Genomic DNA, 27,290 nt, shown 5'->3' on the forward strand with positions numbered 1-27,290 from the left:
CCAGCAAGATACTTTCTTTTACTGGCCCCCCCACCATGGGTCCCTCTGCTGCTCCCTGCTCCCTAAACATCCCGGTCGTCCCGTTTCTCACTCAAAGGCCGCTCGCTGTGGCTGGATTCTCTCAACTGCCATTCCATGTTTCCTTTCATGTGTTGGTTGGTCCTGCTCCATTTGATATTATGCCCCTGGTAATTACCATTCTGTTCCGAGACAAGACGGATTTCATTTCGATAGGTCTGTCGTACAAGGGGGTTAAAGTGAGGGTCGTAAACATTGGAATGACATAAATTAGGCGCATCTCTTCTTATGCTTCCTGCCAGTCTTTCAGGGGACTGAGGAACGGGCTGGTGAATGAACGCGCCTGAACGGATCAGATCACCCTTTAAGAGTGGGGAGTTAAGGTAGGTTCAGCATGTGCTGTCAGTATCCTCTCCCGTGTTCCCTCTTCCTCACCCATTCTCCCCCAACTCCCTGCCTCTGTCTTTCACTCCACCCCCCCCCCCCACCACCACCCCTCCCTCCCCCACTCTCTGTCTGACAGACAAACACAGAGCGCTGAGACAGAGCTGTTGAGACAGGGGCGAGATGGAGACAGGCAACACGCTGAGACAGACACAAGCGCACGCGCGCACTCATGAGACCGATGGAGTACACACACGGAGAAGGACGAGTCACAATACCAGCAGCATCCAGCACAACAGGACCCTGGGGGGAAGAAAGAGAGAGCAGGGCGGAGCGACACAGGCAGGGAGGGAGAGGCCACACCCCCGGCTGCCTGGTACTCAGAACGACAGTGAAGGAGAGGAGTCGCGGTGTAGCCGAAGAGGCAGGCCGAGCCATTTCATCCTGTATCTCCCAACGGATCAGGCACATTCATCTTGCTCAGACAACTTGCTCCAATCCATAAAACAGCCATTAATATAAAGCTATCACACAGCTTAGAATTTTCATTTTTACTGACAGGGTGCTTCATTCATCATTATAGGTGGCGTGTCGTTTCTGTCCTGGGTCTACAGTATGTAGTCACGGTGTATGGAGGGCAGGCCATAACCCACGTTCAGCTGTGAGAACCCAGCTAGGTCCACGACTGCCGTAGCCTGGAATCTGTATGGAATATCGGCCACATATTACCGACAGACTAAACTGGGTTCCAGGCTACATACGAGGCGGAAACACCAGTCACATACAGTGCAATACATTGGATTCTTCCAATCCAGCAGTGGTTGCATTGGAGCGGAGGATGTAGAGTATGGCAAAGGTAGACGAGAATAACCGATTGTCCGGATAACACGACCACTGAATCCTTCACCCTTCGCATTTACTGCAGCAGAATGGGTCTCCCGAGTTGGTTTAGAGTCGACAGAGGCTTGTATGTACGGAGAGCATCCTATGTTGCACAGCAGCAGGTTAAATCAAAGGCGCGCTTAGCCTTAGAGACAAGACGGCAGGAATACAAAATGTTCTAAGTGTTTAGAAAACGGTCTCAACAGATCATTACCAGCAAGAGGGAGAACGAGGGCCAGAGGGGGGAGAGACTTTCCACTTTAATGAGTGTCACAACTTAACAAAAATGTTCTCTGTTTCAATTCCCAACAATTTTGCCCAGTTTTACAGTAAACAAGCGCAGAGAAATATCTTGTGACAGCTTCGCCTTGATATGGTAAACAGGCTTGGCTTTGAAGTGAGGCGCGAGATTATATATTGCTGAAGTGAGATTTTAAGATTATTCTTGTTATATCTAATGATGCAGTTCATCGGAAAATAAACACACTGACATTTTGCAGCGTGAAAAATAATTTACAAGGCTTCAAGAAGATGTGTGGGGGGGTGTGGGTGGATGGAATAAGAGAAGAGGTGGAGAGGGGTGGAGAGCTAAATGTTACCCCCTCTCTCTCTCTGGCTAACATAATGAATGGGGGTTATGATATTGCTAAAATGTTTATGATGAATATTGGTGGGTTAGTGTGTGCCAGCGGAGTGGAGTGATAACACTTCCTGACTGTGTGAAATGTGCCTGGGCCAATGAGGGCTGTTACTGGTGCATTGTACCGCCGCCTGTCTGTGTGCTAAGCCAGCCCAGTCCCCCACCCTCCCTCCTGTTTCACAAAGCAGATGCTCTGCTCGTCTGCTGTGCTACACAGTAGCTGTCCAAATATTGACACACAGCTCCCACCCCCACTAGTTTAACCCGTTCCTCTTTGAGGAAGAGCAATGACAGAAGCTCTGCTCAACAACTGATGGTATATTCCCTGACCAGTCACAAAGGACGGATGGTCATTCAACTCTGCCGTTTTTATCCCAGATATGGGCCTTAACTAATATGGATTTCCTGATGTAATGACCTGCAGGTAACACACTAGTTATTTTACCAAAATATAATTCATTTATACATTGAAAATCCACCCAAATGTGCCAAAATCTAATCAGAAATATCAGTTGTGACCTGAAGTACACTAATGAATAATTAAGGCTCTTCATCATCTTTCAAAGGGATAATTTGGTCCTATATCTACCTCCATACATTTTGATAAACTAGTGGACACCCCTTTTATGTTTCTGTGTGCAGTTTGAAGGAAATAGTTGTCTAAAAGACCAGAATGTCTTTGGTAAACGCCCTATACCTAATTCCCCAGAGTAATTGGAACTCAGGGATACCAGTACTATGCTTCCAATATGAAGAAGGTTAGAGTCCGTTTCCCCAGTCAATGCTACCTAGCAATGACAGGAAGTCTATAGGGAGAACATATGATAATGATAACATTACATGATATTACTGCTCTAACGCTAGTTGGCAACTTCCTTTAAACTGAAGGCAGAGATATCAAAATGGTATACACAATCCCATCTGACTTTGGAAGAAAACATAGTTTTCACAAGACCAATCCCTTTAAAGAATAAATTCTAATTAATGTAACACACTGCATCTGTCAGAAGCAAACAGTCATGGATGGAACTGGTAACTCGAAGATGTACACAAAAATGTATTTGGGAAACAAGCAAAGAAGGATTGAAACCACTCAGTGGGACAATTCAATTCTTGAGGGCAGAAACATTTCTGTTTTAAGACTTTGCCATGGTCCTTTAAATGGGTTCACCTATGGCATCGCTCCAAAGAACCTTTTCTGGTTCTAACCCACACTTGTATTTTTAAAAGTGTACAGTAACTTAATTTGTGCTTTATCATTAGATTTCAAGACCGCCATGAACTCAAGTTAAAGACTTCTTTCTGACTCAATGATTACTTTATGACACCTCATTCTATTGCCTGTTTTAAATGTTCAGCCATCCTTCAGTTACACATAGATTTCCTGAACCTGCACTAATGACTTGTAAATGGAGATTTAATTCTTAACCAAACCTTCCACGCTGGGAGGGGTGTTGTAGAATGTGTGCCATTTATCACAGAGGCCTGGACCAATGTTAAAGATGCTGTGAATTTACATCAGGAACTGACAGCTGTACACACGCTGCCAAGACCAAAGCCTATAGCACACCAAGCCAGCCTTTTGTTGGCTAGTGTCATTTCAATGTCAATACATACTCTCAACCATCTTGCTATGTTTAGTTAATAAAGGAGCCAGCTCAGTAATGTCAACCCATAATGCCATCCGTGATATCACCCTTTTCATAGCAGGCCACTGAAGCAATACACAAATTAAAGTTTGGATTCCAAAAGTAACCCTTCCAATAGACTCCCGTTGAGCTGGATCTATCCAGCGTTCACACAAGTAATTGGAGCTGGTTTGCAGAAGGAAGCGAAGGAGGGGGTAAGCTACGATAAGTTAAAATCTAATTGGCAAAGTCAAAAGATGTTGATAAGGAGCAGAAGATTAATGTGTTATCTGTGTCTCTATGAAGCTGTGAAATGCTTCACAAAAGATAACTATGTCGACGGCACTTCAAAACATAATCTACATAACAGGATGACAGAGTTGTGTGTGACTGTATGACATTCAGTGCTATGCATCACCATGGTACTGAACTCCACCAAAGAAACCCAACATTAGGTATTATTATTTATACCGGTTCTGTTTCACAGTCACACAAGGTGTATTATAACGCATGTGTGAATTGGAAATATGTTTTTTTGCATATCCCTTGGAGACTGGGGTTACAGCCAATATTGACTGAGCAATTAGGGTTAACGGTCTTGCTCAAGGGTTACGTATTCCGCTGTTGAATTCGATTGAGAAACCTTTCAGTTGCTGGACAAATGCTTTAAACCTTCAGGCTGCTCTTATCCACTAGGCTACCTGGTGACATTAGCATGATGTAGCTGAATAGCGCTATGTCATGCTGAAGGAACTGATCATGTTTTCCCTGTTAGTAATTTCCCATCAGAGGCAATACAATATTTTTTTGTTTTTTGTAAATTACCCAAACCTACTCATGGTCTATGCTCTGGTGCTCATTTTTCTGGGAAAAATGTAATGGATTGTTTTCCCCATTCCAATGTACAGTGTATATGCAGGTATTATAGCACAGAACAACTATTTAGAAAGGGATTCCAGGATTGAATATTGCCAGACAGACTTTCAATCTTCCATAAAATGCTACACCTCAGCATTTTCAGATTGAGTTAATGCTTATTTGGCAATAATGCCTTTTTTCTCTATTTGAAAGTCTTTAGGATGTATTTAAATGAGAGATTTAGTTAATGAGTTTGGGCAAACTCTGGAACAGTCTTTTAAGTATTATCATTCTCATTAATTTTCAGAATTACCCACTGTGTTGTGATAGCTGTCATGGGCTTCAGACTTCAATTAACTAAATACTACGTATAGCCATATATACGTCAGAGTGTATGTGCATGCATGTGTGTATGTAAGGTTTAAGTGTGCGTGCCTGTGTGTGAGTGTGTATGTGCGGTGTGCGTGTGTGCTGAACTATATATGTATGTGATAATACCTTTTTTTGGAAAACTTTGCAATTTAAGTTTTCAGCATTTAGTCTTCAACGAATGGAGAGCTAAGCCAAAGATAAATATGCAAATTCACATGACCAGCCAATATAAGCTTTAAAATATTAATGGACTTTTGCTTTAATTCATCTACTGAACTCAATGGTAACAATGCTGGTATAGGGTGGGGTCTTCTTCCAGAGAGGTGGAACGTTTAATTGACCGACAGTATCTATTTATTCTAACTTTATGATAATTTCCCACCTTATAAAATATGCCGATTGGTTGTCTGATATGATGTTGTCTAAGCAGTCTTCATATAACATGAATGAAGACATAACGATCCAAAACCCCTGGTAACAACACATTAGTACATTTCCCAACTCCAGTCTGTAAGGCCAACAGCACATGTTGTTGTTGCCCAGGCAGTAGACAAACTCACATGGTTTAACTCATCGAGGGATTGATGATACCTTGACAAGTTGAATCTGGTGTGCTTGTCTCGAGCTGCTACTAAACAATTTATTATTGGGGCTACACAGGAACTGAGATAAGAAGCACTTCCCCAGTACAGGGCTTTCTAAATTATTTTTAGAAATTCAAAATACTGAAGGTGGATTTTGGAATTTACATTTTAGGAATTTCCAGCATGCTTCACATTTATATGGAGATTAGTTATTTAGGATCCAGAGTACTTAGTTACTGCAACAAACTAAAGTATGTCATAGTAGTAGCAAGGAAAACTTTCACTTTTATTTTGTATTTAGAAAATACAAACACTACATATCTGTATTGTAATTTGCATACATTGTACAGTGTGTATCAAAAGTATTTCACTTCGATACACACTGTAGGTCTCGATGAGATTTAGTAATTTTCATCAGATCTTTTTTTGTCACTGTGCACAACTCTATGGGTTGTCACAGCGCTTGTTATAGAGTATCTCTTCCTCCACTTTTTTTCCAACTGCACCAAACTAGGCCCAACTGGTGATCCTCTGCATAGCAACACATATGACCGTTGTACTACACCAAAGTCGGATCTTGAGAGGCGGAAAGATGAACACTTCAGGCTGAGGAGTACCTCTGTGCTAAATCAGCAGGAACAGATGTGTGAAATGTGTGCATTGAATGCAACACAATACAAGGTAATACTGTTCAACCATTTTGTTTTTAGCTCTCACTGTACATGCAAAACATGGCCTAGCGATGCTCACAGGCACATTCACTGTTTTCCCTTCAAGGATAAAAATGTCCAACTACTTTGAAATGGTATTCCACAAACCATTACATTTGAACATAAATGCACTGCAATTCAAGCTTTACAACTGCAACAAAAACAAGAAAAGGAACCAGGCAAGTCTAGTTCTGCTGGCCCGCGAATAGAAAGGATGAATGTTGTTGCCCCGGCAGGATTCAATCCAAGGTTTCCTATGTGAGTCCTATTAAAACAGCGAGTGTTATTGCACGTGATTCGTGTGTAGAGATGTGGAGTCTGTTTCCTTCTACACTGTCAATCCAGTTAGTCGAAACTCCACAATTCTCTAAACTAGTTTAGCTAACATCCAAACCAACACTACACTACAGTCAACCTGATTAGAAAGAGATTACTGTAGATGGCGAGCTAATTTCTATACAGTACCTATTCTGAAAACAATCACTACATGGCTGGTTAGTTTCTTAAGAAAACAATGACATTTGAATAGCCAACCACTACGCTATGTGAACTACCCTATGTAAATCGAAATCAATCGAAAACCAGAGCAATATGTTCGTTGTCGGTGCAGTTCGTCCATCGCATTATAACATCAAAAACTGTTTTACATTAGGCTTAATAGGATATAGCTACTGAATCTTGTAGCCAGTGAAGTTTTAGTCTAGCTATACAGTACCTATAATGAAAACAATGACTCCAATCACTCTATGGTTAGTTTCTTTGGAAAACAATGCCAGTTGAACAGCCAATCACTAAGCTATGTGAATCGAAATCGAGAGCAATATGTTCCTTGTTGGTGCAGTTCGTCCATCACAATATAATCGTAAAGCATTTTACTTTAGGCTTACTATTATGTAGCTACTGAAGCTTGTAACCAGCGACGTTTTAGTCTATCCTGAACAAATCCTAATGCCTAATTTGTTTTGTTCATGCCAAGGATTGAACCCTGGCCGCCTAACTGTCAGACCACGTCCCTAACCACTACGCTATTTAACAAGGGGAAGTAAATCAGTCACTCACTCACTCACTCAGTAAGACATTCGCTCTTCTTGGTCGGCTCCACTTACATGGCCGGGCAAAAATCTGCACAATGGCAAAAAATGGAATTGCAAGAAATGTGTTTATATTTTTTTTGGCCTCTACCTAAAATGGCCAAAATGGGTAGAATTTCAGGATAGTTGCTAATAAACTGTAAAAAAAGAAATCTGAGGACAAAAGATACTATATCCCGGTGTCTAGGACATAATTAGTCTGTCCATTTAATATAAAAACTGCGTTTATGCAATTTCAGTCGGAGTTAGAGTTGTCCCGTGATGGATTTCCTATTACAGAAGGGGTCCCTGATGAATTTGCTGCAAAAGGGGCCAGTGATGAATTTGCTATCACAAAAGGGGTCCCGGATTAATGTGCAATCAGAAAAGGGGTCTTGGATGCTAAAAAGTTTGGGAACACGTGCCTAAGTACACACCGATTACACATTATAACAACAATGACAAGGTCTCTCTCTTTTACAATGGGCATATGATTATAAATATTTAGCTATTGTTCTGTAAGGCTCTACAGTGCAGAAGCAGCTCATATATCTAATCAGCAAACATTTCCTCTTTGATTTCTATCATTTCATCCTCAAGTGTTGCCACATCAGAGCCATAAGTATTTCATTACTGGTTTTATCTGTCCGGCGCCTTGTGAAGCAGCTAACAATTAACCCTCCCTTCATAGTGATTGATACAGGCTTTGCATTTAATTTGTTCCACTACACAGATCATGAAATTCTGAATGTGCCCATCCTTATTGACCTACACTTTTAAACACAGGCAGAGCATGCATTCCAAATGGCACTCTATTACTTTCATAGTGCACTAGATTCCCCCAAGGCCCATTGGTTTCTGTGAAAAAGAAGTGCACTGGGGACTACGGTGTCATTTGGGATGCAGACAGGTCTACAATACGATAGAAAGGAATTAGAGCTGTTAGAGTAGAAATGTGCAGTCATGAAATAAAGTCTGATAAAACAAAGTGACATAGCAAAAACCCTTTTAACTCCTTGAAGTACGTAGTTAAAAACTTGCTGTTGTATTGTTAATTGTCAAATATTTAAACAGTAGTTTCCTCTTCCAATGGACTTAACTGATAAATACAATTCAAGTAGTCATGCATTCTCTGCAATATTATAGGTTTGGTAATCTAGACCATCCTATTGTAACGAATCAAATGCAATGTGGGATTTTAAAGAATGCCAGAGATGTGTCTGGCACGGTAAGAATGTGTTTCGGCACGGTAAGAATTAGGATAATCGTTAGGGGTACGGTTAGAAGAACTTTGCGCATATCTCATGATTCGAACTTGCAAGCATTGGGGTCCGAGTTAGGGGTGTTTTCACCGGGCCACCATCCCTGGCCGAGACTTCCTAGGCAAACTTATTTCATTTAAAGCTACATGTGCGTACTACTGCCCTTGTGGTGGTGAAAATATACAAGTAAATGCTCTTTTTTGGTATTTTAAAGGCATCTCTGGTTTTGAGAATAACAATATTTTTGCATCTTGCAGTCCAGCCTCTGCAGTTCGGCTGGTAAAGTGTACCAGAAGTGGTGACGGCTGACACTTCCACTCCAAACTCCTGGAGAGTTTTCCTGATCTGTCGTGCAGTTCTTTGTTGTTTTTCCCTTCATTATTTCTTCCTTGGTCTTTCAGGCCATTAGCATTTCCTAAGACAAGCAGTGCTTTATTCTTCTATGAATGTTTATCTTCTAAATTCCCAATGTTTTGGGACTGTCTCTGATAAATTTATTTTGATGTATCTGCATCATGATGGCCATGCTGACTTGCATTAACATTTATTGGGTCCTTTTGTTGTCAGACACTAGCAACCAACTTCAAATGCAAATGCAAAGCCTAGAATTAAGACTAGACATTGACAGCTCTCTTGTGCATGTACTAATGATGCAAACAAACCCACCTGCTTAATCAGAGACAGCTGTGAATCCAACTGCCCAAATACTTTTGGGTACCCATAAATGATCGGACCTTGTTTAACATGTTACATCATAGGGGTGTTTAAGCAATAACAAATCTTTATTGCTTAAACACCCCTAATTGCACCCCTAATCAACCAGCTATGTGAGAACATATTTTGTTATATTCCATATTTGTTATATTCCATATATATGGAATATGACAAATATGGAATATGACAAATATGGAATATAACATAATATGTTCTCACATACTAAAAATAACTAGATATCTGGTTGATTAGGGGTGCGATTAGGGGTGTTTAAGCAATAAAGATTTTTTGTTAATTTCTACTTGTAGATTATGCATATATACACTCACCTAAAGGATTATTAGGAACACCATACTTATACTGTGTTTGACCCCCTTTTGCCTTCAGAACTGCCTTAATTCTACGTGGCATTGATTCAACAAGGTGCTAAAAGCATTCTTTAGAAATGTTGGCCCATATTGATAGGATAGCATCTTGCAGTTGACGGAGATTTGTGGGATGCACATCCAGGGCACGAAGCTCCCGTTCCACCACATCCCAAAGATGCTCTATTGGGTTGAGATCTGGTGACTGTGGGGGCCATTTCAGTACAGTGAACTCATTGTCATGTTCAAGAAACCAATTTGAAATGATTCGAGCTTTGTGACATGGTGCATTATCCTGCTGGAAGTAGCCATCAGAGGATGGGTACATGGTGGTCATAAAGGGATGGACATGGTCAGAAACAATGCTCAGGTAGGCCGTGGCATTTAAACAATGCCCAATTGACACTAAGGGGCCTAAAGTGTGCCAAGAAAACATCCCCCACACCATTACACCACCACCACCAGCCTGCACAGTGGTAACAAGGCATGATGGATCCATGTTCTCATTCTGCTTACGCCAAATTCTGACTCTACCATCTGAATGTCTCAACAGAAATCGAGACTCATCTGACCAGGCAACATTCTTCCAGTCTTCAACTGTCCAATTTTGGTGAGCTCGTGCAAATTGTAGCCTCTTTTTCCTATTTGAGATGAGTGGTACCCGGTGGGGTCTTCTGCTGTTGTAGCCCATCCGCCTCAAGGTTGTGCGTGTTGTGGCTTCACAAATGCTTTGCTGTTTACCTCGGTTGTAACGAGTGGTTATTTCAGTCAAAGTTGCTCTTCTATCAGCTTGAATCAGTCGGCCCATTCTCCTCTGACCTCTAGCATCTTCTGACCAGGTCCTGCCATGTAGTTCTGGGCTGATCCCTCACCTTCCTCATGATCATTGATGCCCCACGAGGTGAGATCTTGCATGGAGCCCCAGACCGAGGGAGACTGACCGTCATCTTGAACTTCTTCCATTTTCTAATAATTGCACCAACAGTTGTTGCCCTCTCACCAAGCTGCTTGCCTATTGTCCTGTAGCCCATGCCAGCCTTGTGCAGGTCTACAATTTTATCCCTGATGTCCTCACACAGCTCTCTGGTCTTGGCCATTGTGGAGAGGTTGGAGTCTGTTTGATTGAGTGTGTGGACAGGTGTCTTTTATACAGGTAACAAGTTCAAACAGGTGCAGTTAATACAGGTAATGAGTGGAGAACAAGAAAAACTAACAGTTCTGTGAGAGCCGGAATTCTTACTGGTTGGTAGGTGATCAAATACTTATGTCATGCAATAAAATGCTAATAAATTATTTAAAAATCATACAATGTGATTTTCTGGATTTTTTAGATTCCGTATCTCACAGTTGAAGAGTACCTATGATAAGAATTACAGACTTCTACATGCTTTGTAAGTAGGAAAACCTGCAAAGTCGGCAGTGTATCAAATACTTGTTCTCCCCACTGTAACTATTACAGAGCGAAAAAATGCTTTTTGTAAACTTGTCCCAGGCTAGTGGCACCAGACAGAGATGTATGGGTAGCTTACAAGTTCTAGGTAAATAGTATGCTACTTTGATGGAGAGTTCACCTAGAAGGCCAACAGCCTGCTTTTTAGCCTTTGTATTTCTCCATCAGTTGGAAGAATTTGAGCTTTCTCTAGAGCTTGATCTGACTGTTTGAGAAAAGCAAGGCACAACAACCGGACTAAAATGAATAATAGAACAATTATCAGGTAGACGACGAATCTATAAGCATGAGAACGCTGACAATAAACTTTGTGATGTACCCCATTGTAAATAACATCTTTCTAACATATTGTGGGCGCACACAAACACATGCACAGTAAAGCTTTAGAAAAGACTGTTCTCCGATTTTCTAATAGGATTGACTACAGAAACAAAATAACACCATAGAGACAGATACCACAATAACAGCATATATAATAGCAGCTGCCACATCCTAGTCAAAAATATATCTTATAGGCTTCTTACTGGAGCTTATTGTAATATTTCTATAAGACATATGTATGTTACAGGATTTTCAAAGGAACATACCCTCCAATATGAGAACTCAGATAAGAATCATACAGGATGGTTCCAAATCATGATGGAGCCAAACCACTCAGTCTGAGCACACACAGTCTGGTGAGTGTTATGCTTAATAATGCCAAAAAAGGTCTACAGGATGAAAAAATGCTGCATTTACAATGTAAAGTGTGGGAATCCCAAGTGGTACAATGTACTCGCGGCCTCACAGCCCATATAATACAACTGTCAAGCAGGCCTACCCTCTTATTCCGGTCATTGGCTGAAAATTGAATTAATTATCATGTCACTCAGTAAATCCCCACCCCTAAGTTCCACACACATCCACGCTGTTACCTAGCTCTATGTGCCAGCAATTCAAGCCTGTGGACAAGGTTAAAACCATGTTAACCTGCTGAAAGTCAAGTCTTTAGGCCTCTCATAAGGTTATTAATCATTTGAGTGCAGTTCACCAAATCAACGCTGTCAAACATGTATATGGCCACCTTCCTGAACACCTTTCATGGGACCGCAATGCTTGGCATGAGGGCAAATGTCAAGTAGATGAATAAGTACATTGGCATCAATAAAACCAATGGATGCATGAGATCACCAGGGTCAGAGCTGATCAATAACTTGTAACTCAGTGACACAAGCAAGCAGGACACTTGAAACACCACATTGACACCATGCTGCTTTGTAGTTTTACATAAGGGTGGAAAAACATATTCCCAGGGTTTCCAGGAATGTCCCACTTACCCATTCCTGTGTTTGAAAATCTTTTAACCAGGAATCTGGGAAATCCTGGGAATTTATCACATTCTGGTTGTATTGTGGATCTAGTTGCTGGCTGATGATTCCATCTGTCACTGCCCACAGCCCACCTGGTCATCCATGTCCTTGTACACCTGGTTGTGCAACTGATCTTGATTCTGCCTTAAGACTCTGGACACAGCCTACCAGCATTTATTGACCTGCTTGTCACCTGAACATGCAAAAACATTGATGTAACCCAGCAGGGCATGCAGTCATATAGTATAATGTTCACCTGGCACAGCCAGAAGAGGACTGGCCAACCCTCAGAGTCTGGTTCCTCCCTAGGTTTCTTACTATGTTCTGACCCAACTAGGGAGTTGTTCCTAGCCACTGTGCATCAATTATTGTCAATGGTTGCTCTTTAAGATATCACAATGGGAATTTGTAAAAGTACTTTGTGACTGCTGATTTAAAAAAAAAGATTTTCTCTTTGTATGTGTACATATTGTAAATGTAACACAACGGGATGAAATGTTGAGAGCTACATATGTAATGATCAAAAAAGATTTTTCTAAGTACTGGTCCCATTCCATTTTAGTTCGGTTTTTCTGTGTCTTTGGCCGAAAAAAGCATGTTTTTCTGTGTGAAACTGTATGCATTGAAACCCTGGATCTAATTAACAAGACCGCACACTCAAATCAGAGTGAGACTCCCACTTCAAAATGCAACCAAGTAAAGCCTAGCATGTGGTCTTTCCACTGTAACAAAAAACTAAGGAACACTTCACTAGGAATACCTACACATCTACAGGTTACGTCTGCAACACAAACAATACAGGAAAAAGAGTGACAGACAGTCAGACAGACAGACAGACAGTCAGACAGCCAGACAGACAGCCAGACAGTCAGACAGACAGAAGGGAAGACGTACACAGACATGGGGGTAAGGTAGGCTACCCAGCTTTTCTAAAAAATAAAATACAAAAAGCTTTAGTAGATTTATTCCAGGTCTGTAGCATGTAAGTGCTATCTGAGAAGCTATGGCATTCAGTTAAGAGAATGACTATACAGGTGTTGTAAGGTGGAAGGCCCAGCATCTATGTGCTGAAATCCATTTATTCTAGGTCTAGTTCTTTAACATGTAAACCGAGCGAAGGCAGTTCATCTGGTTGGGTTTTCACCCCCTGCTCTTCCTCTTTCACACTAAACTGAATAATCAATCGCAATTTCACAGAGAGCCCCTTGATCATCTAGCTGGGCCCTGCAGGTGCCTGTGGTCTGAGCCGAGGATGATCAGGAGAGAAAATCATTGTGGCTTAATGTTTGACAGTTGCTCCAGTGGGTCAGCGTTATGGCAAGGGGAAATATTGTTGAAAGCGTCAGTTACAAACAGGGCCTAATCAGAGAGCAGGGAAGAGGAAGACGAGCAAAATAGCGGAAACGAGCAAAATAAAATTGGGGGTGAAATTTGTGAAACTACAGTAGGGCACGAAGCAGGTTAGGAGTACAGGTAGACCGTTTGAGGGCTTCTGCAGAAGGCAGGTCTTGCTGGTATAGTTAGAAGCTATCACCTTCACTAAGCAGCAGATGGGAATCAGCATGCTCAACATATGTCTGGAAGCACACACACACACACTAAACGCATGTCTCTGCTGTGGACGGACATTAAAAGAGACCCGCGTGCGGTGCTCTCTCTGCAATTCCCATGTCACCTGCACCTATTGAAAGTCGTGACTTTGGTGTGCAAACAAAGCATCAAGTATTGTCTGAATTGTCGCAGCTTAGTGATTGTGATGAATTCAGAGGATGGTTCTTTCCCAAAGGGAACCAGCGGAGAGAACAGAACAGTCATTCTCTTCCAAACAGATAAAGGACAAGAGAGAGAGATAGAGAGTCCTTGTGTATTTAAACAATCCTACTTGGTAATTGAACTGTGCTCAAGGACAGGCACCTGAGAAAGCTGCCACATCAGCAGAGCTATAGTGATTGCATCCCCTCCAGTATAGTGAGGTGACGTGGGAAAGAAAGTGGATATAGCACAGCCATTCTCCTCATATACACTAAGCAATTTCTGTGTGCCTGCCTTGCCTGGTCATGGAATTTTCCGGGAGCAATAACAGGCTATGAGTGACTGAACAGGGCTATACTAGCAGACGGCTTACAGGATGTGTGTACAGAGAAGCTATGTTGAATTAATATCACTGATGTTGTAAAATAAATATATATATATATATATATATATATATATATATATATATATATATATATAATGTATTGGGCATGGGTAAGCAGACAGAAAAGTCCTTAACAGGTGCTTTTTTCTTAGACAGCCAGCAAGCCACGCCTGAAAACTAAACTACACAGCAGAAAAAGAAATGAAAAGATGATCAAGTAGTGTGAGGTGAGCAGCATCATGGAGCCAGTAATAAAACAAAGCAACATCTCTCTCTCTCTCCCCCCATCTCCAAAACAGCATTGTGCTTTCATGCAGTGGCAGCTCCAACCCGACGGCTGCCCCCTTATACCGTTTTACCCAGGATGCATCTTCTTTACCGCTCTCTTGCTCTCTACTCTGACCTTCACGGTAACCATGCAGTGGCGTACACACACACACGCGGGCGCACGCGCGCTCGCACGCAGGCGAGGAGGAGAACAACAGTAATCAACACGGCACTTGTGTCGCATAACAGCATGAACAACCAGGAATGTGTGCAGCCAGAGAGAGGGAGACACCCAAAATCAATCCTAATAATGATAAATAAATTTGTTATGGAGGGTTATACACTGCTGTTCTCTCACTGCAATCAATAGGAGCGAATGGGTCGTCCTCTGCCTGTGCCACGTTTCACAGCCACACACCCTATCTAATGCAGCATCACCAACGTTGTGAAAGGCACCCAGAAAAGGAGGGCTGCGGCTGGACACTAAAAGGGAGATCTTTTGAATAAGGTCCATTCAAACTTCAGGCCATAACGATGACATCTAATATCCTCTGTCACTGATAATGACACATTAGGGATTTGTGCTGACATTACAGATTCCTCGAACACTTGCTTTGGTACTGTACGACGCACTCCCTCGGCCAAAAAAGGCAATTTCACGTAACGTTTCAACTGGTGTGAATCAAGTGGCCTTAAGACAACGTTAGAAACATGATTTATTATTGCCTACAGGGTACAGTATGTACACTGACATAGCATGTAAAAACTACAGGAAGATTTAACTCCTCACTGTAAATAACAATGCACAGAAATAATGTTATTTCTCTGTTCTTACAGATGTTGACTGGTGGAAATAATGTAACACTGTGTAACACGAGACCAAAAAAGAAAAGCACACTCTCTAATTCAATAGACAAACAAAAGTAAAATGTAACATTATTTCCAACCTAACATAACTTGTGCTGGTGCAGCAACTGCACCAGCACACTGTTCTCCTCCCCATCCCCAGACTGTCGTAATAACAGTTAGACCTATCCCTAATTCTGTTCTATAAATCTTCTGAAGTGAACAGAGTAAGAAATAGGACAATTTACCACTTGTTTGCCCAGAGGGACAAAAATGATTTGTGAAACCAAGCCAACTTTGCGGTTAGTAATTCTTTTTTTTGTGTGAACTCGAGTCTTCGCCATTTCTCTCTGACTATCTCTCTCTGCTATAAATTTCACCACATCATCAAGCTACCAGAGATGTTTGCCCTATTCAGTCCATCAATCTGTCAGATTCCACCAAGCAAAAATTATAAACACCTTCCTCTCATTCTGACAAACATCAGGACGCTATTAAAAAGGGGGTTCAATTAAATATATTCACAGAGTCCTTCAATCAGACTTCTCAGACCCCAGTGTTATTTAGTTAAACTCCCAAGAGGAGAAGAAACACATCATAGTCTGATTTACTTCTGCGAATGGCAATAGGAGACAGGTGATAAAGAAAGCACTCATGCAAAGGCTATGAAGTTTTCCCCCTCAAAATTAATTCCATCTTCAAGATTTCTATCTCTCAGATATAGCCCAGAATGGCACACAAATATGCTCCTGCCAGAGAGATAACTAGAGACTGACTTAGCATAAACATTTCCTTCTGCTGCTGGCTGGATGGATGCTGCAATTGTAAATGTGCTGAATGAAATAGTGAAATACTAAGGCTTCATGTACTCAAATCAGGCAGTTAGTAAATGTTTCATTAGGGTTATTAACAACACGTGCACAGAAGGGTAGCTATTCGCAATAGCAAGTGTTCTCAATGTTTGTAATGTCATTACCCTGAATAGCAGCTCTGAATAGCAGCTCACCTACCTATTCCATTTAGAGCAGAACTTGCAACAATGTATTGTTCAAATGTAACAGGACTTAGTACATTGTATTACATCCAATTTGTTTTATTCTTTAGAAGCACTAGCAGTGTATTCACCGGCATGAACACAGATAACCCTACAACTGTATACTATGAAGTTTTTCATATATACTAACCATTTTCTAATACCTACTTCTAACATGTCTGATTAAGTAGAAGAAGAAAAAAGGTTGTAGGTATAGCACGTTTTGTTTTATTGGGAAGAAATTGCCTGCTTACATTGTTGCTTTAAAGAGCTACTCAAAAGGTATCAACATATCATTCATTTCAATCTAATCACCTGTTTTCAAAACATGCAAATCACCATGTAATACAATTTAGCCTACTGCAGCAGCTAAAGTATTATTTTCAACAGGTCTTCTACAACCATTACCTGGTGGGGGATTTCTGATCCAACAACACAGAGCAATCCATGCGCTACATTTAAAGTTCCTCAACAGCTGGTGGCTGGTGTATGCTAATTGACTGAGGTTCCGCTGCAAAACACCAAGCACAAATTCACCAGTGCAAACAGCACGGAACAGCCTGGCCTAGCATGAAGCAATTCCAAGCTACACAGAAACAAATAGCGAATTTGTCATCGATGAACGTAGGCCTATATGCTTCACGACGCTAAACAACCTCGCTTAGAGCATAAACAATGCAAAGTGCCTGCATTGACGGGCTGCGCTTTGGCAGACGAGACACTGACTGTGTGTGTGTGTGTGTGTGTGTCCTCTGTTCAACATACGCTTTCTCAGTCTACAGTATACCTGTTACCCAAACGCCAAGGTCTCCAATACTCAGACGCACCCCTGCTGGAAAGGGCAACATCGAAACTTCTGTCATCTCCACTCAAAACTGCATAGCATCTAATGAAAAGCGTCAACGTATTCATAGAAATAGAACAATCCATGCGTTACCGTTCTCTTCTTGTAGGGTCTTGCTGAATGCTAGGCTTGGTGGGCGCCATCTTCCTGCAATTATTTGATTTCTTACTTTTTTTTCTTCAGATTTATTTTGACATAAAGCCGTGTCGTCTGACAGCAATGCGTCATGTAGCCTAGGTGTATTTAAACAAAGCCATAGCGCTGATGTGGACCAGCCGTGCCCCTGTCTTCGTGTATTGGCGTTCATGAGCGTGAAAAAAGGAGCAAAAAACCCCGAGACCGAGCTCCAAAGGCATGCCAAGAAAAGTGAGTGGAAACCGGGGGATGCTTCTCAAATCCCGCTGCTCTGCTGATACATGGGGCTCGGGTAACAGTGGAATTGCTACTCTATAAACAGGAACGTCGTAGGCTATCTTTACATATTTCCGCAAGAGCCTCTTGTCTCCGTTGCTTCGTAAAGGATTTTTCTGAGTCTGTTTGTCTGTGCATTTTCCAGCTTTTCCTGGCTCGCTCTATGAGAAAAAGGACACATCTTCTCTCCAGCCGGCGCAACAACGCCACTCAGTTGTAGATGGAAACAGTTTTTCATTTTACTGTTAAATACAGGTTGCGATAGGCAAATTCCCATCGATTTGCGTTTTGGAACTAGATGCATCTATTAAGTCATGAATTAAGTTTACTCTAAAATGTTAGTTTTTTTAATTGTCCATTATAGTCCTGCAGATATGTATTGGATTTGACAATTGCCAATACACAAGTTGGCTTTACGTGAATAAACCAAATGTGTAAAACAGAATAACCTGTAATTGTGAATGTCGAAGATTAGACACATTAGACAGTGGAAAAATGACACTTGTTGTGTCAATTTCATATTTGATAAAATAATATATAGGCCTACTTAATTCAATGACTGACATTGCATGGGGACTGCACAGTCTTAACAACATCAGGATTAGCCTATATATAGCCTATAGTATATCTGTTTTACGTCATATTATTTCAGGTATTTGGGTGTAATTTTTGGTAGTCTAATCCAAAACAAATGCAATTTTAGTGTATTATAACGTATGAATTAGCAATGCCTTACCCTAATTGATAACACGTTTGCATTTAAATTCATTATTATTATTCGAGTGTCACATCAGACAAAAATGATGGAGTTGAACTAGTATTCAATCAATGACGGCCAAGGTCACTGACCGGTATGCCCGGAATAAGTGTGCAGCTTTTTCATGTTGTCAAAATGTGTCTTCCAGATGCTAAATACAAACTCCCGGAAGTTATTCCGATATAGGGCGTATAGGGTAAAAGGCCTTGCATAAACCACAAACCTCCTGATGCAACGTTGCAAATGTCTTTAAATTACGTTTTCAGATTTTACTTTCATATGCAAGGGTTGGTACCTGCTATTTAATATATTTAATCTATAATAAATACATACAGTTACCATAATAGCCATACGTCTACATACACACAAATGTGAGCACATTAGGCTACAGTTGTTTTCAAGACATAAGCCCATAAACATGTTTTGTTGTTTTGTTGGATTGCCTAAAATGATCAAAGAAAATGCAAATTGTCTCAGAAAAAAAGAATAAAAAAAAAACGTTTATACATTAACCGCCGCTATGACAATGGTTGCCATATAAAGTTTATCTTTAGGAAAGCTGGTGCGGCCTGTTGGCAATAAATACCCTAAACCTGAAACATGACTAGAAGCCAAACGTAGCCTACTATAAAAGATAATGAGTTACTCTAGAACACTTGCGTTTTTAACTCTGGGTAACTAAACTATATCTCTCCACCTATAGGCTAATGTAAATGTGGCAAGTTTGGTGGCAATGTGGCAACTCTTCTGGTCATTAAGTCTCTGTATTTAGGCTGCATTGTTCTAGTTTGATAGGCTATGTTCTAAACAACTAAAATATCCTATACTACGACAGTAATTTACATTTAATAGTCTTTGAACTTTATTGGTATGTGTGTGTGTGTGTGTGTGTGTGTGTGTATATAAATATGTGTGTGTGTGTGTATATATATCCTACAGAAAGACGCAAGCTTAGCAGGGAAAGCGTTAAGTGTAGGCTATCAATATGACTAATAAATTGTCTGTTGAATGGCTTCTCAAATATGGCCATAAACATTTGCGTAGAAGTCTCTTGGATAGCCTATTCTTTCATAGCTGTGTGGGTAAGTGTTGCTTTATGCACCAATTTGCTCATGCAACAGCATGTAAAGTAATTTTTTGAAGACATTACGCGTACTTAATGGTCATTCGCATTCATGGCATAATGGGAAAATGAATAATGCTACATGGTTAAACGTGCCACACGTCCCAAAAGAAACTGAAAAAGTATTCAGCGACAGGCGACAGTCTATATACGCCCATTATTGTGTGGTTAATAAATACAGTAACATAAAGTGAAATAACATAACTAAACATATTTCCCCAGTGGTCAGTTCAACATACCTTTGTTGATAGGAGGTGATCCCTTGTACGTTCTGCGGGTTCCCGTTAGTGGTACCCGGGACTCTCCCCACCGCAGGACCTGATGGCATTCCCCCGGCTCCTCCACCTGCCGCCGTCACCTGAACGCTGAAATCCGGGAAGATCCTGATCATCCCCGCTCTGGTAGATTGAACACGCACTGAGTCTATGAAGATATTTCAAAGAATAGCAACAGCCTTCCCTCCAGCCGAACAAGTCACACCACAATCCCATTAGTGATGGTTACCAGCTCATCGGCCATTCTACGACTTGATTTCTCTCTGAATCAGCGACGAGACAACTGCAGCTTTCAGGTTAGCAATGACATTGATGCTGGTGGTGTGTTGGGCAGAAAACGCGTTCTATACGCACGGTTGTGTAGTTAGGAGACAGGGAAAACAAGTTAATATTGTTCTGTTAATAGAATGATAAAACGTCAATGCTGTTGTGCCAAATAGGCTGCTTCAACTTAACGCCAAATTACTGCGTAGAACTCTGAAATGTCCAGCTTTATATTTCTAAACTATTCCGAAATAAGATATATTAATTTAATTCCGCATGTTGTAAAGGAAAAGTGGAACATTGATTAAAGTTATTGATGTCTGGTGATCTAGAAGTTGAAATATATCAATTGACAACAGCCAGTCAGGAAGTTTTACCTACGAAGTTAACTGGAGATCCAACCGACAGGCGCTTCTTCAGAAACGGTTTTTTACAGAAAGCTCACCAAAACGATTATTACGAATTTTCTGAAATAAAATAGCACAATATTCGCTTAGTTAAAAACAAAAAGAAAAGGTTTTAAGTCACATTCTCCAACCGGCTTGCATTGCGTTGCGCACAGCATCCTTTAAAAAATCCAATACACGTGTTTTTTAATAAACAAAACAATTTAAGATAAGGTTTACGCGTACGTTGTAATACAAGTAGTAGTAGTAGTTAGTAATAGTTCGCTTGTAAAATTGTTAAACCTAAATTAGAACGATATGATAGCACAAAGTTATCTATGCCCTACCACTATTGTTGGCACAGTCGTCACTTCCAAAACAGGACGGACGCTATTTGTAAGGATGCCGAGATGTGGTGATAGGCTAGAGAGCAAAAATTCTCGAAGAAACTTCCAAATAACGCTGACGCGGACAGTTTGCCTCCAACAACTGAATTGATGTTTTCTTATCTTTCTTTGAAGGACTGAACGACTCTTCTCTTGAATGGTGCTCTATGTGCTGTTGTTTGTACGAGGTGTCTCCGGAACAGGTTTTCTCAACTTGCTATGCCCTAATGTGCAGCGGAGCATTTGTAAATAAGCTTGTTGCTGTCTGTGTGGATTTCCCCAAAGACAGTGTTGTTGTGTGATCTAGTAGTGTGCAGCAATGGCATTCCTAGCGCGTGTGAGCGGGTGAACTTGGCCTCAGACGCTGCCTCGCGCAAGCGATCCCGGAGCGCGCGCCGGCCCTATTCAGCCAATCAAAGACCATGTCAGGAACGCGCTTAGGATGCTGCAGGAGCAGTAACCCATTGCAGCCCGGGAGTCGGATAAATCGATTCCTTTGGAACTGATATAACCTTTCATAACGCGCGTAAAGCACACATTAACATAGACATGCCATCAAGCACTCTCACACCAATGCGGTAGAGACGGGAAGCTCGTATGGTTTTATACAGTAGGCCAAAATGATGCAATTACACGTAGAACATGTAGAATAGATAAAGAATTGTTTAAGTACGTTACTTAATATTTTACGCTACTTTATTATTTACCAAAGAAAACTTAAAATATTTTAAATATACGGATATGTTGGCCTGAATTGTAATATCTTTAGTCCCCTACCCTACTAAGAACATTCTTATTTTCAGCAATGGCCTGGGAGCAAATGGATTTACTGTCTTGCCCAGGGACAGACGTACAGATGTTTCACCTAATAGGCTGAAGGGAACAACAGAAAACCACAGCAAGGTTTTATAATACACGATAACAGCGATCAATCCAGATGATTAAACACCAATACATTAAAAACAAAGCTATTCACCTAAGACTTGAAATTAGATCGCTTCTCTAACCATGTCGAAAAAACTGCTCGAAGAATGAGTTCCAGAAAACGCAAGCCTCCTTTTGCTGTATTTTCCCCCCTGTAATGAAATCAAATGAATTGCCTTGGAGGCTTTAAAACCGACATTGCAGGCCCCCCGATACAATTCGATGAACTGCTGTTACCTGCTCAGTTATTTGGAGGGCTCTGTATTGCATTTATTTGTCTGAAAGTTCTTTGCTAAAGTACATTGAGGACAGATCGGGGCCAGCTGCAACTGCTCCTCTTCGCCCACATGACATCTCAGGCTTAGTGGTTCTTTTGCCCTGTCTCTCTCTCTCCCTCCCACCTGTCTCTCTCTCTCCTCTCTTCTGTCTTTCTTTCCCATCTTTCTTTCTCTGCATCCTTTTCACTCTGTCTCTTTCTCTCAGTTTCTTTCTCTGTTTCTCTGTCTCCTCTCTTCTTCAAACCCTCTTTTTCCTACCTATCGCTGTTAGAAAACGTTGATAATCAATGCTATCAGTGCATCAACTAGGATTAGGCACTTTATTCTGCTTGGGCACTTAAAGAAACAAGGTGCTTTACAGGAAATCAAGCACTGCAGTTCAGGAGGTGGTACTCGTTAATCATGCTTAATCGAATAGCATTCATTTAGGGACAATCCTGCACCTTATTTTAGAGGATGTAACATGCTTTTCAATCCGAATGGTTCTTATTCTCCCTAGAAACATTTAAATCAAGTACCGGTATAATCATTCCACTTTAGCATGGGTAGGGGGCTTTGGTAGGTATTAGCTATTAATGGCAAGGAAGCGATCTCTTCACAGAGGACCAGTTATACTGTGGACCAAGTAATTTCAATGTTTCCCAGCGCCATATTGACCAATTAGCTTAATAATGTGAAGATAGATAAATACTGTCACCAGGCCTGCTGTTAGCTAGTCGAAACCTCTCCCCATTACATAGTGCCATTAGCCAACCCCGAACAGAACATAACAAAGAATCTGCAGAGGTCAGAGCAACACCTATTCAACACATTCCATTCCACTCATCTGAGTTCTCTCTTCATAAAAATCATCCGTCTTTGACTGACTCTCATCACGATAACAATTCTCTGAGGTCCATGTTGGATGAAGCTAAGGAAGGACATATTTTGGAGGACATGCTATTATGCCATTCTACAAGTCGTTGTCCGCCATTTACCTTATCGGAACTTTGCAGTGTTTCAGAATATCTCCTCCAGAATGATAGTGAGCCGTCTGTGTGATAACACTGTTTTAGAATGTCTGGTAGCCGTTAGCCTTCCATATGATAACACTGTACCACTGTCTCGCATCAGAAGTGAATAATTGGAACTGCTTCTCAGAATCGTAATTTCATCTTTCTTTTGTGAGTACCAAAGATCTGAGCCTATGGGTGGTTCATACATTTCTCTCTTTTGTCCGGTAGGTGACTTATTTTGTAATATCTTAGAAAGGATAAAATCACTGTTTGGGTTCTGGTCTGAGATATGTGTTAATTGGAAATCCTTCAAAATGGATTGAAAGTATAATAGTTCATTTTATTATCACAGATAGTCGATTTTTCACAGGTTTTCACCACGGCATGAACTGCATCACTTACTTCTCAAATAGGGCTGAATTCCCTGATACAGACAAAGTCTAGTTCTGGATCATAAAGCATTCTAATTTGACATGCTCAATTGAAAGACAATTTTATTTAAGAGACAATGATATAATGTATACTGTAAACAAAATCAATATCATTAAAGGGGTAATTATTCCAGGAAAGGTGGGACTCAAGGTGACATTTGATCGTATTACTTTAATTACTTAATTTTCATTGTCCAATCCAATTGGTAGCTTTTGAAATTTAAAAGTCAGAGAGGCATAGGCCAAAGCAAACACTCAAGCTTTACTCAGCCACCCTAATGTAATATGAAATATTGCTTTCCTATGTTTTGGATATGACTCGTAGCTTTAAAGGAATGATGAATTAACTGTTGTGAGGAATTACAGATGGGCCGTTCAGGAAGAAATACTTTTAAAATGCTAATGATTGATCGGAGTGTCCAAGTGGAGATGACATCATTGCTTTTATTTATCCTCGATTATAAGCTCCCACGCTGCCCTTTCGGACCCCTATGCAATTCCATTTCAAATTGTTTCTTAATGCAGTTTGATGACATGTCTGAAATCCAATCACCTAAACCTCTCAAATTGCATGAACACACTCAGCACAATCCTGGTCTACTGATGGGGGCCAGCACCTCTGTCATCACCCAGGTCCTCAGACAGACAGACACACACACACACACACACACAACCAGCATAGCATAATGATTAACTGACACATGGTTGTCTTTTGTTTTACCACTTTACCATTCTCTTTATAACAGCACTTTATAAACTTTAACATGGCATATTTTGTTATTGTGTGTGTGTCAGTATACAGGCTTGACATCGATCACATTGATTGTCACAGTGAACAGCGGGGGTGTCTCTAATAGCCTGACTATACATAAGCCTATAATGTAACACATAAGCTTAAGTGAATCTGTTTTCAATTCGTACCACCATTTTATTTTCCTCTTCCAGATTAAAGTACATTGGCATTTTGATGATGAGGAAATTATTCTATCCATTTCTGGAAATGTAACGGAAATGAACAAAAGACTGAGAAAGCTCTCAAAAGCATAGGCCATCAACATGACGTAAACTTAATGAATGCTTCTACAAGACTAATGTTTAACATCAGACTGCAATGTAAAACCTCAGCCTTGACTCATTCTTATATCCTTTGTTCATTAGAGGAAAAAAAGTTGCTGAAAAAAGTTGCAGTACAACCACGCCCCAGAGAAAAGAATTCCCAACGTTTGTGACATTTAAATAACAGGAAGCTTTCATCCTTCGCTTTCCTAACTTTCTACACAGAAAAATGATTTCCCTTCTTGTCTTTTTGATGTGGCATAATCATATGTGATCTTTTCAACAAAGAGTTGCCATCCATCTTATTAATTTTGCCATACATGCTTAAGCAAAGATACCAAATCAACATTTTGACTGGTGGTAATTGCAAAGGCCCCATGGTTCGATACGCATGACCTTTATACCCTTTAAAGTCATTTCCATTTCTGACAAAAAGATCTTGTTAATTGCAAAAAGGCAAATATATTTTCTTTTTTTCACCATGTAATGTTTTTTTGAGCACCATGTAGGAATGCATTTCCATTCTAATTCATTAATCCTATCGGTCAAGTCTAAACCTTTCAGCAAGAATAAAAATCAAAACTCCTTTGACAACTTTTAAATGAATGAGATAAAAGTGGGGAAATTATCAGTAGTCCACAATCCTATAATGTGTTGACGTATGAAGTGTTTGTGTTCTACAGGACAAGTAACATGTCTGCTGAAGGCCAAGGAGACTTTTACCTAACATTCACACACAGTCAATTCAATAAACCAGCCATTTTCCTGCTGTCTGATTCGCTCTGATCATCAAAAAACATCTATGACAAATATGACCAAATGGACGATTACAGTAAAGGGCTTGTCACCAAGGCTGGTCTAGGCTATCAGGAAAAGGTCGCTTGGCTGTTCTCTGTGTGTGCACGCATGTTTGTTGGAGAGCGTAAAAGTGTGTGTGTACGTGTCAAAGCATTTGTCTGTTTGTCTTCTGATTGGCTGATAGGCCCAGATGATCATCTCTCCTGTCCCATCGTCTTCAGGATCGTCGACACCTCAGGTAAACTACCAATTAGTCATGCAAATAGATGTCTGTGTGACTGAGGACACCTGCATCCAGGTTAAAGCAATGCCTATATACTCATGCTACAATACAGTGTCTCAAATGCCACCCTATTCCCTCTAGGGGTCTACTCTTGAACAGGCCTCGCAGGGTCTCCGGTCGAAAAATCGGGGGCCATTTGGGACACTGGCATAAACGTTTCAGTTTTTTTCCCCCTAAGTCAACATTCCCTAGACGTATGATATGTTTTATACGACCTCAGTCATGTCAATCACCTAGACCAGGGGTACGCACAGCTTGTTGACGATGGCATTGTTTTTGACTGTCCCCAACCAGCCTACACCAGACCAGGCATGATGCATTTGGGAAACCACTGACTAAATGAATTAGCATAGCTGATCTGGTGTAGGCTAGTTGGGGACAGCACCTGTGGCATTATAGGAACAGGGTTGCCTAACCCTGGCCTAAACAAAGACACAGAGTAATCTTCCGTATTTTAGGTTCCACTTATGCCTTTCACTTACAGTTTGAAGAGGAAAAACGATCAGAAATGGAGGAGGCTTATAGATTTTTTTCAGGTGAATTACATACAGAACAGGCATGTAATCAAATGGTTTCCAATAAATTAAGTTTATTTCTCAACATGTCTGTATACTTATTGTTAACCATGCAGTTTAATATTCCACATCACAGAACAGGTACAGTTTAACACGAAGCATTTATACCGTCATTATACATGAAGGTTTCAGAACGTATACATATATACAGATGCCTGTTTTAACCTTGCCTATTGTCCTTTTCTACTTCCTCTACATCTTCTGAACACCAAACTGGGTAAGCAGTGTTTTAACAAAAGGTATAAGAAATAACAATAGCAAGGCACACATTTTTAAAGTTTAAAACCTTCCCTCGAACCCTCCCTCTATTCTCTTAGGAAATAAAAAAAGGAAATGGTATATAGTGAAATTAAGTCAACAGTCATCATCAATCTCATACTACACAACACTTTTCAGCTGTTTCCAACCCGGGCCGTGTTGCATAGATAGATCTACTCTCCTCATGACATCGGTCCAACTTCCATTTCCTCCATCAGTTGAGCGCCAACACAATCACTCTCTTTCTCCCCCTCTCTCTTACTTAACACACACGTTGCCATGGAGCTGGGACTCTCAGAACTCTGTGGAACTCTCAGCAGTGCTGTTGTGTCCAGGAAATAATCGCCAAACGGCCACTCTCAAAAGAATCCTCCACCACATAAAGTATGACCGTTTTTAAACTTGACCTGACTTTGTTCTGATGCAGCAAAACAAGGAAAACTTGTGCCCTGTGTATATAACATCTGCAGCTGGTCATACAGTACCGGTGAGACAGTGAGAAATGCCATGCAAACTGGCGGAAGAAGTGTGTGTCTGGTGGGAAATGGACCGGGGGGGGTGGGGGGGGGGGGGTTGGTCAGCAGAGCAGCGAGGTAGCTCAGTTCCAGTCTGGCACAGGATTAGAGGAGCAGAGGATGGTGGGGGTCGGGATGCCCCCTCGCTCTTGGGGGGGGGGG

The 27,290-nt window shown here is 41.0% G+C and overlaps 1 protein-coding gene across 4 annotated transcripts in view; it reads right to left on the reverse strand.

Annotated features, from left to right (window-relative positions):
- Positions 1–21,347, reverse strand: part of LOC105023610 (neuronal PAS domain-containing protein 3) — a 265,014-nt gene extending 243,667 nt beyond the window's left edge. For 3 of the 4 annotated variants that reach the window (XM_020054458.2, XM_010892953.3, XM_010892952.3), the window contains exon 1: positions 19,944–21,347. In XM_020054458.2, coding sequence (XP_019910017.1) covers positions 19,944–20,095 — 152 coding nt within the window. In that variant the 5' untranslated portion in view covers positions 20,096–21,347. Of the gene's footprint in view, positions 1–17,506; positions 18,165–19,943 lie in introns of those variants that run through there. The other variant, XM_034297589.1, reaches the window with a different exon arrangement.
- Positions 21,348–27,290: the final 5,943 nt, after the last annotated feature.

This window comes from Esox lucius, chromosome 15 (genome assembly GCF_011004845.1).
Source record: "Esox lucius isolate fEsoLuc1 chromosome 15, fEsoLuc1.pri, whole genome shotgun sequence".
NCBI lineage: Eukaryota > Metazoa > Chordata > Actinopteri > Esociformes > Esocidae > Esox > Esox lucius.